We start from the raw sequence: 15331 nt of genomic DNA, 5'->3' as shown, positions 1-15331 counted from the left end.
TAGTGTGTACGGGACCGCACGCATGTACCCGCAAACAAACAAAAAAGAATGATTATATAACTATATTTTCGGCGCGATAATTAAAATTTTTACTACCTCTCGTAGATGAAGCCTTTGGCCAACAGTAAATGACAAATGGATTTACATTTGTATGTATATAATCTCCACGGCAGGAAATAAACGTTACATTATATGTGGCGAAAATTTTCGTCACCATCGATCAGCTCTGTGGCAGTGGTCCAGCATTTATATGAAATACGCAATTGGGGGGGGGGGGGGGGGGAGGGAAAGGGAAGGGAAGAGAAGGGAATGGACGGGAAGGGTTAGGCGGGAATTCATGACTTCCAGCCGCACAGAGCGTTGTGGTAATGAAATGGCGAAAGTTGAAAATTTGTGCCGGGCCCGCACTCGAACGCGGATTTACCGCTTCTCGTAAGCGGCTGCCTTAACCGCTTTTTTCCGTAGTATTTGGTCATAGTGGACGTCACATGACATGCGTTGAAGTTCGTTGTTGGTCCTTTCACTCAGTTCTTTTAGTACATCTACATTTATACTCCGCAAGCCACCCAACGGTGTGTGGCGGAGGGCACTTTACGTGCCACTGTCATTACCCCCCCTTTTCTGTTCCAGTCGCGTATGGTTCGCGGGAAGAACGACTGTCTGAAAGCCTCCGTGCGCGCTCGAATCTCTCTAATTTTACATTCGTGATCTCCTCGGGAGGTATAAGTAGGGGGAAGCAATATATTCGATACCTGATCCAGAAACGCACCCTTTCGAAACCTGGATAGCAAGCTACACCGCGATGCAGAGCGCCTCTCTTGCAGAGTCTGCCACTTGAGTTTGCTAAACATCTCCGTAACGCTATCACGGTTACCAAATAACCCTGTGACGAAACGCGCTGCTCTTCTTTGGATCTTCTCTATCTCCTCCGTCAACCCGATCTGGTACGGATCCCACACTGATGAGCAATACTCAGGTATAGGTCGAACGAGTGTTTTGTAAGCCACCTCCTTTGTTGATGGACTACATTTTCTAAGGAGTCTCCCAATGAATCTCAACCTGGCACCCGCCTTACCAACAATTAATTTTATATGATCATCCAACTTCAAATCGTTCCGCACGCATACTCCCAGATATTTTACAGAAGTAACTGCTACCAGTGTTTGTTCCGCTGTCATATAATCATACAATAAAGGATACAACTTAGCACACGCTGCAATGCAGCGTCCCTCGTCCATTAATTCCAACTAGCAAATTGATTCCCGTAGGAGTTCGTGCGATATTAGTGCATCCACACTGAAACAAACGCCAAGGAGCCGTCGCACTCTGACAGAAATGTATGTAGTGAGTGGTTCAGCAGTTTACTACGTACGTGTTTTTGCGCCCTGACGTTTACTGTCTCTGTGAAAAGAGGTGGCAGAATGAATTAGACTCGTGCTGCAAATATACTTACCAGATAGCTACATTCAGTTAGTGGGTTGTCATCTTCAAAGTACGATCCATTTGAGTTCACACGTTTACATTCGTTCCTTCCACTGCTGAAAGCATTTCTGCGTATCTTTCGGTAAGGCTCCACAGGAGCAACACCACTAGATTTTGATGAAACTTGTCATAGCGTAAGGACACTTGGAGGTCTATATTTTAGGTTGTTGATCATAGGCTGCCTGCATAAAGGGTGAGCAAAGTATATTTGGCCCCAAAAATGTTTCAGTATTTATTGAAAATCTGAACAGCAACAAGATAATGCATTAATCGTGAATAGTAGTTATTTCTGGCATCTACTGCAAAGAACAGTCTGTTCATTAAGAGATACTCACTTTTTGTCACACATTTTCTGGGCCAGTTTTATTTAGCTCCATTAGAAACTCCTTTTGCTCGACTATTTGAAAAGTTTGTTTCGAGATATCACCCTCAGCCAATAACGGGAAGGGTACGAAAAGTAGTCAGACCATGTTAAACACTTGTCATAATTTTATGTTGCTTTGGGAAATACTCGTAGCTGGCCGCGGTCTCCGAGCGGCTCTAGGCGCTTCAGTCCGGAACCGCGCGACTGGTACGGTCGCAGGTTCGAATGCTGCCTCGGGCATGGATGGCGTTATGTCCTTAGGTTAGTTAGGTTGAAGTAGTTCTAAGTTCTAGGGGACTAATGACTTCAGATGTTAAGTCCCATGGTGCTCAGAGCCATTTTAGCCATTTGAAATACTCGTAGTTGTTGTTTTTAATAGTCGAATACGTCTCTGGCTACCGAAATTCCACTTATCTGGCACGACGCATGAGATAAACGTATTGCAGTACCACAGGAGCTGCACGGATAAGACGAACAATATTTCACGAAATGTCATAGGTATGTTGCCGATAATCGGTAAATCGAAACAATAAGGCTTAACTCAGAATGCCGGCCTGGGCTTTTAACGGACAGCAATGAATATGCAAAACACTAGGATTAGACAGAATCCTCCTGTCCTGTTTCAAAACTGTTCCCATGCGTGTAAAATAAGTCTTCTCTGCCAATTTAACTGTTTAAGCCATATATATTTGCCTTTAAGGTCTTCCAAAACTGCAGATACGTACCCGTATTTTTCTCAACATTACTAAGTCACATTCTGAAGTGCAATAACCTTTCATAACATATCTTGTGGCAACATAACAAACCTATTTCTTTTTAACTCACGATAGCACCACAAAATGCAGACTGCGGGAAGTAAAGAGAATCTAGCCTTTGTGGCTGATTTATTGCTGTTTGGAGAGACTGCTTTAAAGTGGTCTTATTGCAACAGACAGAAGTGGTTATAAGTCGGAAAGATGATCTCTCGGACAAGTTGGTATAACGAAATTTCGCCGTCATCAAAAATCATGAATTAATGTAACCGTGCCGGTCATCGGTTAGAATCCTGGAGGTTCGAGATAGGAGTGACATTTTTCTTCGTCCCAATCATTTCAGGACTGTCCCGGTCCAGTCAGCCAGTTGTCAAAATGACACTGGTGAGCCAAAAACACTATGACCACCAGCTTAATAGCTTGTTTGTCCGTCGTTGTAACGAAATACACACTGATTCTGCGTATCAGGTCCAAATGACTCTGAGCACTGTGGGACTTAACATCTGAGGTCATCAGTCCCCTAGACTTAGAACTGCTTAAACCTAACTAACCTACGGACATTACACACATCCATGCCCGAGGCAGGATTCGAACCTGCGTCCGTAGCGGTCGCGCAGTTCCAGACTGAAGCGCCTAGAACCCCTCGGTCACAGCGGCCGGCTGCGTATCATGGAGCCGACAGTTTATTAGTAGGTTTGTGGAGGTACGTGACATTAGATGTCTACGCACAGGTCATGTAATTGGCATAAATAACGGGCCGCTGATTTGTCTACGCTGTGATGGCGCCCCAGGTGCATTCCATAGTATATACATCAAGCGAATTTGGTCGCTGAAACATCTGTGTGAGTTCACTATAATGCTCCACAAACCACTGTAGCGCGGTTATGGCTCAGAGACACGGACGATTATACTTCTGAAGGATGACATCACCATTGGGGAAGACATCAAGCATGAGGGGTTGCAGGTGGTTTGCAGCTGTCAGCGTGTCTTCGATTCCTATCACAGATCCCACGCAAACGCAGGAGTGTGTCTCCCACAGCATAATACTGCTCTCACCAGCCTGCGTCCTTGGCGTGTTGCATGTTTCGAGCTGTCATTCACCTTGATGACAGCGTTTGTGGAGACGACCATCGACCTAGTGTAGCAAAAATGTGATTCATTTGAAGAGCCGATACGTTTCCATTCGTCGACGGTCGCACTCCGTTGTTTGGTCACCTCCCACAAATCAACCATCCAAACAGCGAGGCCATCTGTCCCATTGGATGAGAGAAGGATGGGGAAGGAAATCGGCCGTGCCTTTTCAAAGAAGCCATCCCGGCATTTGCCTAAAGCGATTTAGGGAAATCACTGAAAACCTAAATCAGGCTGGCGCGGGTTTAAACCGCGTCCTCCCGAATGCGAGTCCAGTGTGCTAACCACTGCGCCACCTCGCTCAGTGACTCGCGATGGTCTGGTGCCTATTGCAGTCGTAAATAACGATCTTTCCTGGGGGTAAAGACCACTGCCTTCAGTAGTATTAGCGGAAGATTTTTTAAAGAGTTTAAAGATGATTTGGGTACCAAAAAGTGCAACGAGAGACGTCACTTCGGGATACTTCAGCGCCTATGTCCTTTCATTAGTCACCCCTCCACTCCTAGTGCTGCAGCAGGTAGACCAGGCCGAGGAGGAGGAGGAGGAGGAGGAGGAGGAGGAGGAGGAGGAGATTAGTGTTTAACGTTCTGTCGACAATGAGGTCATTAGAGACGGAGCGAAAGCTCGGGTGAGGGAAAGATGGGGAAGGAAATCGGCCGTGCCCTTTCAAAGGAACCATCCCGGCATTTGCCTGAAGCGAGTTAGGGAAATCACGGAAAACCTAAATCAGGATGGCCGGAGACGGGATTGAACCGTCGTCCTCCCGAATGCGAGTCCAGTGCGCTAATCACTGCGCCACCTCGCTCGGTAGACCAGGCCGATAGTCAGGCCACGGGCCTGCGCCGCAGACTTCACTATTACTTTAAGATTTACGGCTGTTTTTTAGACTACCGGACATCTACGAACCTTTCACCGTCTTACCAAATATGGTAAATATGGTGCTATTTACAAACTACTAAACTTACATACGGAAGGTGTGTTGGCTGTGACAGGGAGATGCATCAGTTGACCGATTGCCATTCTCTGAACACTGAAGTCATTTTTTTTTTTTTTTTTTTTTTTTTTTTTTTTTTTTTTTTTTTTTTTCGGTAACTTCTGTTTGCAGTCCACCAGAAAGATTTCAATTTGAGTTTCTCTTCTCTGAATTAATTGAAGTAATGCAAGGACATAGGCGCTAAAGTATTCCGAAGTAACGTCTCTGGTTGCACTATTTGGTACCCAAATCATCCTTAAACTCTTTAAAAAAAAATCTTCCGCTAATACTACTGAAGACAGTGGTCATCAAACTTTTTTGCTCAAGAGTCAGTACTGACATTGTAGAGCGGCACCTCGGTCGGATGTATACCGATCTTATTTATTAACTGGTAACCTAAGTAAATTAGTATGTTTGACCCCCAGTATACTAGCTACAGTAAGAACGCGCTGAGCTTGGCGCGGTCCCCAAATACTGATCGTGAAGTCTGAACCATTCGGAACACTTCGTGTTAACTGTTCTGTTTCAGATTGCTGCCACCCTCAGTCACTCCAGATGTTTTGCACAGTAACTGCTTGACGAAGTGTTGTCTATGTGAGCGGAGGATTAATTCATTGGCAGTAATTGTATTTATGCTTTAATGCATTATGCAGTATCAGAATCGCAAATGTGCATTAAATGTTCTGAAGGTCATTTTTCTTCTACTCATTGCGTTGTATCAAAACAGCATTAATTTATGCAGAGAACTGGAAAACAGTATGCTGCTTTATATTTTATTTTAGTTTATAAGCTTGCTTCGGCTTTGTCTTCATCAGTACATGCCCTGACGTCGTAGATGGTTATATGCCAAGTTTGAGTAAACCATTATTGCTACCTGAAGTTGTTGGTTGTAATATTATTTCCAGCAACGTTTTAAAGTTGTTCGATAATTTGCTGTTGCAGGTATATTATAATACCATTCTTACTATCTGACAGTTGTACAAATTCAAGTTTGATAGTTCTTTCTTTACTCAAATATGTACCTCTGTCAGCACATTCAGTCGTGATGTACAGTTGGTGCAGTGTATAGAGTTTTGGGTTAGTATTACAGGAGGTCGAGGGTTCGATCCTGGGTTTGGGCGCATTTTTTTTTTATTTGCTAATTTCATTGGAAATTTGTGTTAAGGTCTTATGGGACCAAACTACTGAGGTCATTGATCCCTAAGCTTACACACTACTTAATCTAACTTACGCTAAGGACGACTCACACGCCCATGTCCGAGGGAGGACGACTCGAACCTCCGACGGGGAGAGCCGCGCGGACCGTGACAAACGCCTGCGACCGCGCGGCTACTCCGTGCGGCCTGATTTCATTCTGACATTTCATACTGTAATATACACCGTTTCTTAGGTCACATGTATCCTAAATTTACAACATTTTGTAACGCTGAACATAACAAATACGTGGTTAGACAAATAAGAAATAGACAGTTGGAACAAGTGACCTCTCATAGGGCAGAATAACCACAAAAAATTATCAATATCGAGATGCTAAATATGACAGCACGGTACAATAACACATCTACTCGTTATATTAATACATGTAATATGAGCGCTCAGATGTTCCACATTAGCGACCAGTGACAATAATGATGTCCATATTAATGACTGCATGACCTTCACAACAGAATACGTTGTCCTCAGAACAACAGATGTTCAAAGCGACCTCCCTGCAATCCAAACATTGCGCAACCCGCCGGATCATACAACTCTGGACCCTTCGCAGCAAAGCTGCGTCCTCAGTAACAAGGGCAGCATGAACGCGCGCTGCCTATTCTTCCACATTCGTCGTCGGAGTAGAGTAAAAGTGCTCCTTCAGGTGTCCCCCCAGGAAGAAATCCAGGTGATTTAGGTCAGGCGAACGCGGTGGCCATACAACTGTACCTCCACGTCCGAGCCATTTCCCTGGAAATACTTTGTCCAAATACTGTCCCACATAATTCCACAGTGTGGAGGTGCACCATCATGTTGGAACCGTCTCTTCTGCCAAACATGTGGTGGAACATCTTTCAGCGCATCAGGCAGATGGTTTGAGAGGAATGCATGATACCTTCGTGCAGTCAACCGGTCAGGCAGCAGGTAGGGGCTCAAACACCTGTCGCCCAATATTCCGACCCAGACTTGGATACCAAAGAAAACTTGATATCCATGGTCGCGGGTGACGTGCGGGTTAACCTCACACCAATGGTGCTCATTGTGCATATTGAAGACACCCTCACGAGTGAATGCTGCTTCATCTGTCCATATTACGGTGTTCGCTAAGTCATCGTTGATTTCCTGTTGTTGGAACCATTCACAGAATTGCATCCGCTGATGGCGATCTGCAGGATGCAGGTGTTGCGTGAAAGCATGATAGGGGTGCAGCACGTTAACGACCGTACGTTGGCGAGACACGCAGCTGCTTTGCTAAGCTACGCGTACTTCGCTGAGGTTCTTGGTGTAGAGACCTCCAAAATAGCTTCCACAGTAGCTGGAGTACGGCGAGTCCGTGGACGACCACTGCACGCAATGATAGGAGAGAACCTGACTCCCGAAGGCGCAGCTCCAGACGAGGAAACACATTTTTACCTAGATGGCGTCGACGAAGATATGTAGCAGCTTGTTCAAGAGCGGCAACACCAGCCCGGTTATCAGAGGCACAACGACCAGAAGCATATCCACATATTCATCATTTGTGTATGTCGTACGTCTGCCACACTGGTTTAGAGGTTTACAGTATGTAAATTCTATACGTGTACGCATATACATTGGAGTCTGTCACGCGCGCGTTACTCCGCTCGCAACTAGTCCCTGTCTGGAGGACAGCGCATACAGTATAAACACGCAGTCAGTCGTGCGCGCTGTTCCACCTAAAGCGCATTACCCCTCTGACAGGCACTGTTCTGCATGATTCTACCAGACACCGCTAATTGTGAAATGTTCGGTTTTGGAAACGTAATGTTTCCAAAATCCCATAGATAGAATAATAATAATAATAATAATAATAATAATAATAATGCATTAAAGAAGAGGTTTCAGGACAGATCACCCCGTAAAAAGACTGGCGCCCTTTGGACAAAGGAGAAAAGGGAGAAACATAGCTAGAGAATGCAGGATTACTGGGCAAACATGTAGTCCCTCTTCAGGCCGAAAAGTAGAGTATCCTGGTCCTTAGCTGGCCCATTCCAAGGAGGAGGAGGAAGAACAAGAAGAATGCATTGAGATACGTACTAAACAGCATGCGGTTACCAGACTCAATGTTGAAAGGCTTTATTAGTGAGGCCATGTCCGAGCGCGGTAGCTGAGTCGTCAGCACGACAGAATGTCAAGGCTAAGGGCCCGGGTTCGATTCCCGGCTGGGTCGGAGATTTTCTCCGCTCAGGGACTGGGTGTTGTGTTGTCCTAATAATCATCATTTCATCCCCATCGACGCGCAAGTCGCCGAAGTGGCGTCAAATCAAAAGACTTGGACCAGGCGAACGGTCTACCCGACGGGAGGCCCTAGTCACACGACATTATTATTATAGTTGGGCCATGGTGATAACACACACAAATAGTAAGAGTTTCAACATAATTCGCAAAGCACGTTGCTAGTCCTACTGATAACGTAAGGCCCTAATGAAATGTAATGGACCTGAACGAGGCGAGAATAGTAGTTGGTACTAATCTATGGGACCATTGGAGGAGGGTACAAAGAAAACATGTTTCGCATCTAGTAGATAAAGTGGAAAGGGATTCTTTCAAAGCTGACCAATCTTACGTTTGCACTTACATACTACAATCGTAGAAATGGAAGTGCAATCGCCGTTGACGATTAAGATACCAGATACCGTACCTCCTGGACCACATTTACCAAATAAAAAGCAATTGCCTCAACCCAGGATCGAACCATCGACCTCCTGCATGCTAACCCAAAACTATATCCTCTGCACCAACTGTACAGCGACTAATATGTACTGACCGAGGTATATACCATACATGTGGTTAAAGTGTTATCGCTGGCATGTGATTAGTCCCGCTGCGAAGTCCGAGTGTGCGAATTTCGCTTCACCCTGTCTACTAAAATATATCAAGCAGCATAATGTTCTCCAATTATCTGCATAATTTCCTACTGTGATATATAATATACTGCAGGTCCCACAATAAAGAATGCTTTAATTTAATTTAATTTAAGTTCATATTCCTTACTATAAACATATACTGCATTTGAAGATGACTGCCTCCATAAAGCACATTCGCGAATCCATGTTACTTCCATGTCTCAGTTTATACCATAGCAGTTGATCGATGTTAGTTGCACAAGATGGAAGACAGACAATAGAAGATCCCCCCCCCCCCCCCTCTCTCAAATCCTCTAAGCCCGCAGTGGCCGCGCTACTTACCCCTCGGACCCTGCGGTAAGCGGCCAAATTTTATTATCTCATAGCCGCATTCACAGACTTCAATTAAAATGAAGCACATACTAAAATCTGTATTTTTGTTTCTTAGTGAGCAGGAAAACTACGCCCTGAAAAAGTAGTTACGGTTAGTTGACGTTTTTAGATTCAGCTTTTGTTTGCCAAATGCATATTATTATAAAATGCGCGTGAGTACCGCGGTCTGCACGGATACTTGATTCGGCCGCAGTTTGACGACCGCTGACTCGAGCAGGTCTGCGACAGAATACAGTTGGCTGGTTGGTTTGGGGGAGGGGACCAAACAGCGAGGTCGTCTGTCCCATTGGACGAAGGAAGGATCGGGAAGGAAATCGGTCGTGCCCTTTCAAAGGATCCATTCTGGCATTTGCCTGAAGCGATTTAGGGAAATCACGGAAAACTTAAATCGGAATGACCGGACGCGGCTTTGAACCTTTGTCGCCCCGAATGATAATCCAGTGTGCTAACCACTGCGCCACCTCGCTCGGTCAGAATGCTGTGAGAAGCACGATAATGGAGGATTATCACTACTTAGTTAATTAAACATTGTTGAGATTTGCAACTGCAGATCAAATTAGTGTTGCTGTCGCACGTCTTTCGACAATATACTACAGCGATTTTCAGAAGTTTAAGTGACCCATGCAAATAATGCATTTTCGTCAATATGCTTCTATTAGTGTAAAGTAGGTCGTGGTATATGAACAACAGCAAACAGATAAACTAGGAAAAAATAACTTACCTCCTTACGATGTTTATTTACAACTATTTCTAAGATATATACTTCATTAAAGCTAGATTATCGTTACCGGTTATGACAGTAGTTTGTAGCAGATATTGTCAGTTTATAATATTACGTTATTTTTACCAGTGTACTTGTTGACTTGTTCCTGAAGCTTCTGCTTCACGGTAAAATACTGCAGTGTACAATGTGCGAGAGAACGCATTTTTAAGTCGAAATATTCTGACACTAGTGTAATAACGAAGTGTTTGTTGACGAGTGATCTGTTGAGTGTGATGTTTGTGAAGTCTCAAAATGCAAAATTTGCAGCTTTTGCAGTATTCTTGCCTTCATTCACTGTTGCCTCAGCTTTCAGGAACTAATCGTGCACAATATTAGAGTAGTCTACATTATTACTCAGGCACTAACTTCAGTAGTGAAATAAATATCTTCATCTTTACATTGGACAAAACCTTTCAGTTAGATACAGTAGTTACGAACAGTTCCTTAAGCAGAGTTAAGAGTTGACCATTTTGGCAGCATAATGATCATTAGCGAAGGAGTTATCTTCTCTCAAATAAATCATGAAGACTGAAGTTATTTTGGAAAACATTAATCGATACGACCAGACTAGTAAATGAAAAGTTCTTCCAAACAAGCGCCAAGAGTCATGACAAATGCTGTGTCTCGGTGGGTAGAAGTATTCAATCCACCAGCTTTGAAATATAAAGAGGAGAGGTCGAAATATTAACCACTTTCGCTTGTCTGTGCCACAGTCGCAAATTAATATAATTGTTGCTAAATCTAAAAGCATTCACTTGCCACCGTCCTCTTTCAGTTACGTATGCGCTGTGTTTGATCTTGGAGAAAGGCAAATATGAGTTAAAGTTTTGCCAGAAGTTCAGCCACTGATGATACCTGTTTAGTGCAAATCCATCCATGACTAAGAAGTGATGCAGCTGTTAAATTGGACAAGCAGGAAAAAAGTTTCATTTGTTAAAGATGACCACATTTTGTTGTGGCTAGCCAGAAGGATACAGAGACATGGATTCAAAGTCAGTATCAGACTCACCATGATAGAGCTATTTACATTCACCAAGGTATTCTGCAGTCCAATTCTGGCTTTACAAATTATTCATGCAGCACATGGGAAAAAAAAATAAAATAAAAAAAAAAAAAACAAGGATCACCCAGAATACGAGATACAGGGGTGTGTGTGTATCTGATTTAAGGCAGTAAAAGGACTTAGTTTGTGAGGCGGCATTACCACTGAGTTAGCCAACATCCACAGTTCACGACCCGTCTGAACATGCACCTCGTCTGTGATTAAATTTCTGAAATACAACTGGTTTTCCAGATGATTGCTCCTGACTGCTCCGCCCATATCGTCCAGTCCCCCCTCCCCTCCCCCCCCCCCCCCCGTCCCATCTGCAACGCCAACCACCCCATCCTGCAGCACCTCCACCCCCCCCCCCCCAACAAATACAATGGTGCCTCCTCACCCCTCCCAGAATTCAGAGCCCCCCCCCACGCCTCACGCGCGATACCCTTAGAGCCTCCGCCTCCCTCCAAAACCTGTGAAGCCTCCCCTGCCCAAAACCTGCAGAGTCTCCGCAATACCCGTGGAGCACCCCCCCCCCCCCCCCCCAAAAATCAGCCGTAACTCCCCGCCTCTCCCCCCTCCCCCCCCCCCCCCCCACAAAATCAGATCAGCCCCGCATCCCCACTCCCCCCCCGTGATATCAGCTGCACATCCCGGTCCCTCCTCCTCACCCCCCCCCCCCCAATCAGCAGCGTCTCCACTCCCCCCCCCCCCCCATATAGCGTCAGCCCCCTCCTACTCCTCACGCCCTGCCCACACTTCTGTGTCCCGCAATGCCCCCTCCTTCCGCAGCAGTACTTGATGACCGCCCTTGGTGGCGGTCATCCTCCCCTCATCCCTGTCCTTGTCAGGAACCCTGGCCTGATGCTCCAACTCCTCAGCTCTGCCTGAGGACTTAGCCCCCCCTCCCTCACACCTCCTCTCCTTCCCTCTCACCCCCTCCTCAACAGGAACGATGCCTTGACCGCATCCCACACACTCCCTATGCCCCTCCTCAGGCCCCAACTACACCTCTTGGTCATGTTTGTGGGCCACTGATTTGTCCTACTTGCTTTTATTCCATTTTCATGTTGTCAGCACCATCCATCCCTTTTGTATTCAAAGGTCCGTCATGCATAGTGCTCATCATCTCGGTTGATAGATACATAAAAAAGTAAAATCTAAATGTATTGTGCAGTATTACCAAACTAAATTGTATTGATAGTTTCCTGTCCTTTTTTGTAACATGTTATCTCTGTGATTAGCATCTAGAAATTCCTCCCTTACGAGTGAGGAAAATTCTGAATTATAAATATTTTATCTAGTTTTGCTCAGTGTGTTGCCCTAATAAATTGTAATGTCTTTCTTCAATACAGAATCTAAGAAACATGGGATATATAGCTTTGTTTTATTCTTCGTGATAAGTTGTGTTTATCACAGGTTGAGTATTGACCCTAGTTTGTGGCAAGTACAGTTGTCTTCCTATTTAACGGCATTTATGCACTAAATGAATTCAGAACTCTTAGCTCTTAAACATATAATGAATCTTGTCTGTCATTTAATTTCTGAAAACTGTTGCAGGTCAGGCTACAGACAATGCCAAAAACCTTACCTGGTGAGAAACCTCTCTACACAGGAACATGGGACTGCTTCAGGAAGACTGTATCGCAGGAAGGTGTTAGAGGGCTGTACAAGGGTAAGACGTAGGGATCATTTCCCCTATCAAAAAGTGTCATTAAAAATTGTCTAATGCTTGCCTCTTGTTTGCCTTGAGTTTTTGTAATAAAACATTATCCACTAGGGGTCTAAAATCCCTTCCGTTTTTGCCTCTGGAGCAACTGTTCATAAACACACAAATGCCGTTCAACATCTCTTGGTTTCAGCTCACACGGGACCCAAGTTCCTTCTTTCTGAATCATGCCCATACCCTTGAGACATTTTGAAATGGCTTGCTGTGTCACTTCTACTAATCGTGCCAATTCTTCTTGAGTTTGACACAAGTCTTCACTCAGCAATATCTCCAATTCTACATCTTCGAAAACATTCTCTCTTCCACCACTATGCCGGTCTACGAGATTAAAATCACCGTTCTTGAAGCGTTGAAACCACTCGGGACATGTTCTTTCACTAACAGTGTCCTTACCATACATACTTGAGAGCATTCAGTGAGACTCAGCTGCTGTTTTCTTCATATTGAAACAAAATAGTAACACCTCCCGCCATTGACAAGAATTAGGCTCGTAAACTGACTTTTTCAATCAAGAACAACTTTATGATGCAGACACAAATTGACTAATGTTTGAATGGGGTTATGTTGACCAAGGTCCAAGCTAACTGTCTGATGTATGTGATCTGTTTCTTCCACCAGCTACTTACCGTTGTTGCCACCTATCGGCAGACGGTGGAAGCAAAGTTGTACACCTTGTATAAGTAAAATTTTGATGGTGGCTATTTAGATCAGATTTTTCCACTTCTTTTAAACTTATGCTGTTAGTAGTCTGCCTATCTCCTTCACAGACATGTTTAAGAATAACTACATAGTCATAGATACTCTTCTGATTCTATCAAACTGGACTTGCATTCAAGAGGATGACAGTTCAAATTTGCATTCGACCATCCATATTTGGGTTTTCCATGATTTCCCTAAATTGCTCCAGGCAAATGTCAGGAATGGCTTATTACCTTCCCCAACCTTAAACATGAGACAGTTTTGGTATGCAGTTTTGCCTGTCAGCTCATTTGAATTATTAGTTTATTTTGATACTGATAGTGTTGCTATTTGATGCAGAATAGGAGTATAGGATGTAGATTATGAATGTAATTCGGAATACAACCTCAGTTGACAATATCATCTAGGTGGAAACACATCATGAAAGCACTTTGAAATTTTAAAGTGTACTTATTAAACACACGAATAAAGTTTCAAAATGTACACATTGTTTCAGATCCTATGCTATTTATTAGAGACAGGAAAACCAAAACTGTTGACCATATCAATCAAAATAATGAACACGCCAGTTATTTGAATGGTTCATTAGAGACCTTCACAATCGTCTAATAGAGAGAGAGAGAGAGAGAGAGAGAGAGAGAGAGAGAGAGAGAGAGAGAGAGAGCCTCATTAGTAAAGTTTTCCTGGATAATACGTTGTTGGAAAAAGATCATAGTACCAAAAAATAATTAAGGTAGAGTAATGAAGTTTTGGGAGTACATTCATATAGTTGACATATTTAAGTGATTACCATCTTAAAGTCACAAGTTAGTGGAAACATGAAATAAGCCATTCAAAATGTGAACTACTGTTACACCAATAACTAGTGCAACCGCCACAGTGTTGACTGCAAGAATGCAAACATGCATACATTGTGTTGTGAAAGTGCCAGATGCCAGTTTGTGGGATTGAATTCCATGCCTGTGGGACTTGATCCATTCATACAGGAATGCTTAACACTTTTTGTGCATGATGCCAGAGTTGTCATCCAGTGACATCCAACATGTGCTAAATTGGAGACAAATCTGGTGATCAAGCAGGCCAAGGCAACATGTTGACACTCTGTAGAGCTTGTTGGGTTACAACAGCAGTACATGAGTGTTATCCTGTTGGAAAACACCCACTGGAATGCTATTCATGAATGGCAGCACAATAGGTCGAATCCCCAGATTTACATACAATTTTGCAGTCAAGGTGCGAGGGCAAACTGCTGTAATACGAAATTGCACTCCAGACCATATAGGTCCAGTGTGCCTAGCATGCAGACATGTTGTTTGCAGGCCTTCAACTAGCCTCCTCTTTACCAACACACGGCCATCACTAGTGCTGAGGCAGAACTAGCTTTCCATCAGGAAACAAGACAGACCTCCATCCTGCCCTCCAATGAGGTCGCATTTGGCACCACTGGAGTCACAAATGGGTGTGGTTTGGGGTCAGTGAAATGCATGTTACAGGGCATCTGGCTCAAAGCTGTCCTTGAAGTAACCGATTTGTAACAGTTCATTGTCACTGTGATGCCAACTGCTGCTTTGATTGCTGTTGCAGATGCGGTACAATGTGCCAGAGCCATATGCTGAACATGGTAGTGCCACATGGCTGTCTGGAGCTCGGTCTTCTTGTGACCATACATTCTCCTGACCACCACTGCCAGCAGTCGTGTACAATGACTAAATTTCTGCCAAGGCTTTCTGAAATATCGCAGATGATCATCTAGCTTCACATAGCCCTATTACACAATCTCATTCGAACTCGGTGAGGTGTTGATAATGGCGTCTTTGTCACTTTAAAGGTGTTCTTGAAGAACCTCAATTCTTCATGTTTAGCCTCAAAAGTCTATAATGTTAATGACCATTACAGTGTGTATGTAAAGTAAACCTGAATTTCATCCTCATAATGGTGCTACTACTAC

General features: G+C 44.1%; 1 protein-coding gene across 1 annotated transcript in view; it reads left to right on the top strand.

Annotated features, from left to right (window-relative positions):
* Window positions 1–15331, top strand: part of LOC124554820 (congested-like trachea protein) — a 160806-nt gene that overhangs the window by 69896 nt on the left and 75579 nt on the right. The window contains exon 2 of the mRNA XM_047128483.1: window positions 12516–12630. Within this exon, the coding sequence (XP_046984439.1) occupies window positions 12516–12630 (115 nt within the window). The remainder of the gene's footprint in view (window positions 1–12515; window positions 12631–15331) is intronic.

The sequence above is a fragment of the Schistocerca americana genome, chromosome X (assembly GCF_021461395.2).
Source record: "Schistocerca americana isolate TAMUIC-IGC-003095 chromosome X, iqSchAmer2.1, whole genome shotgun sequence".
Lineage (NCBI taxonomy): Eukaryota > Metazoa > Arthropoda > Insecta > Orthoptera > Acrididae > Schistocerca > Schistocerca americana.
This window is presented reverse-complemented; position numbering and strand designations above follow the sequence as displayed.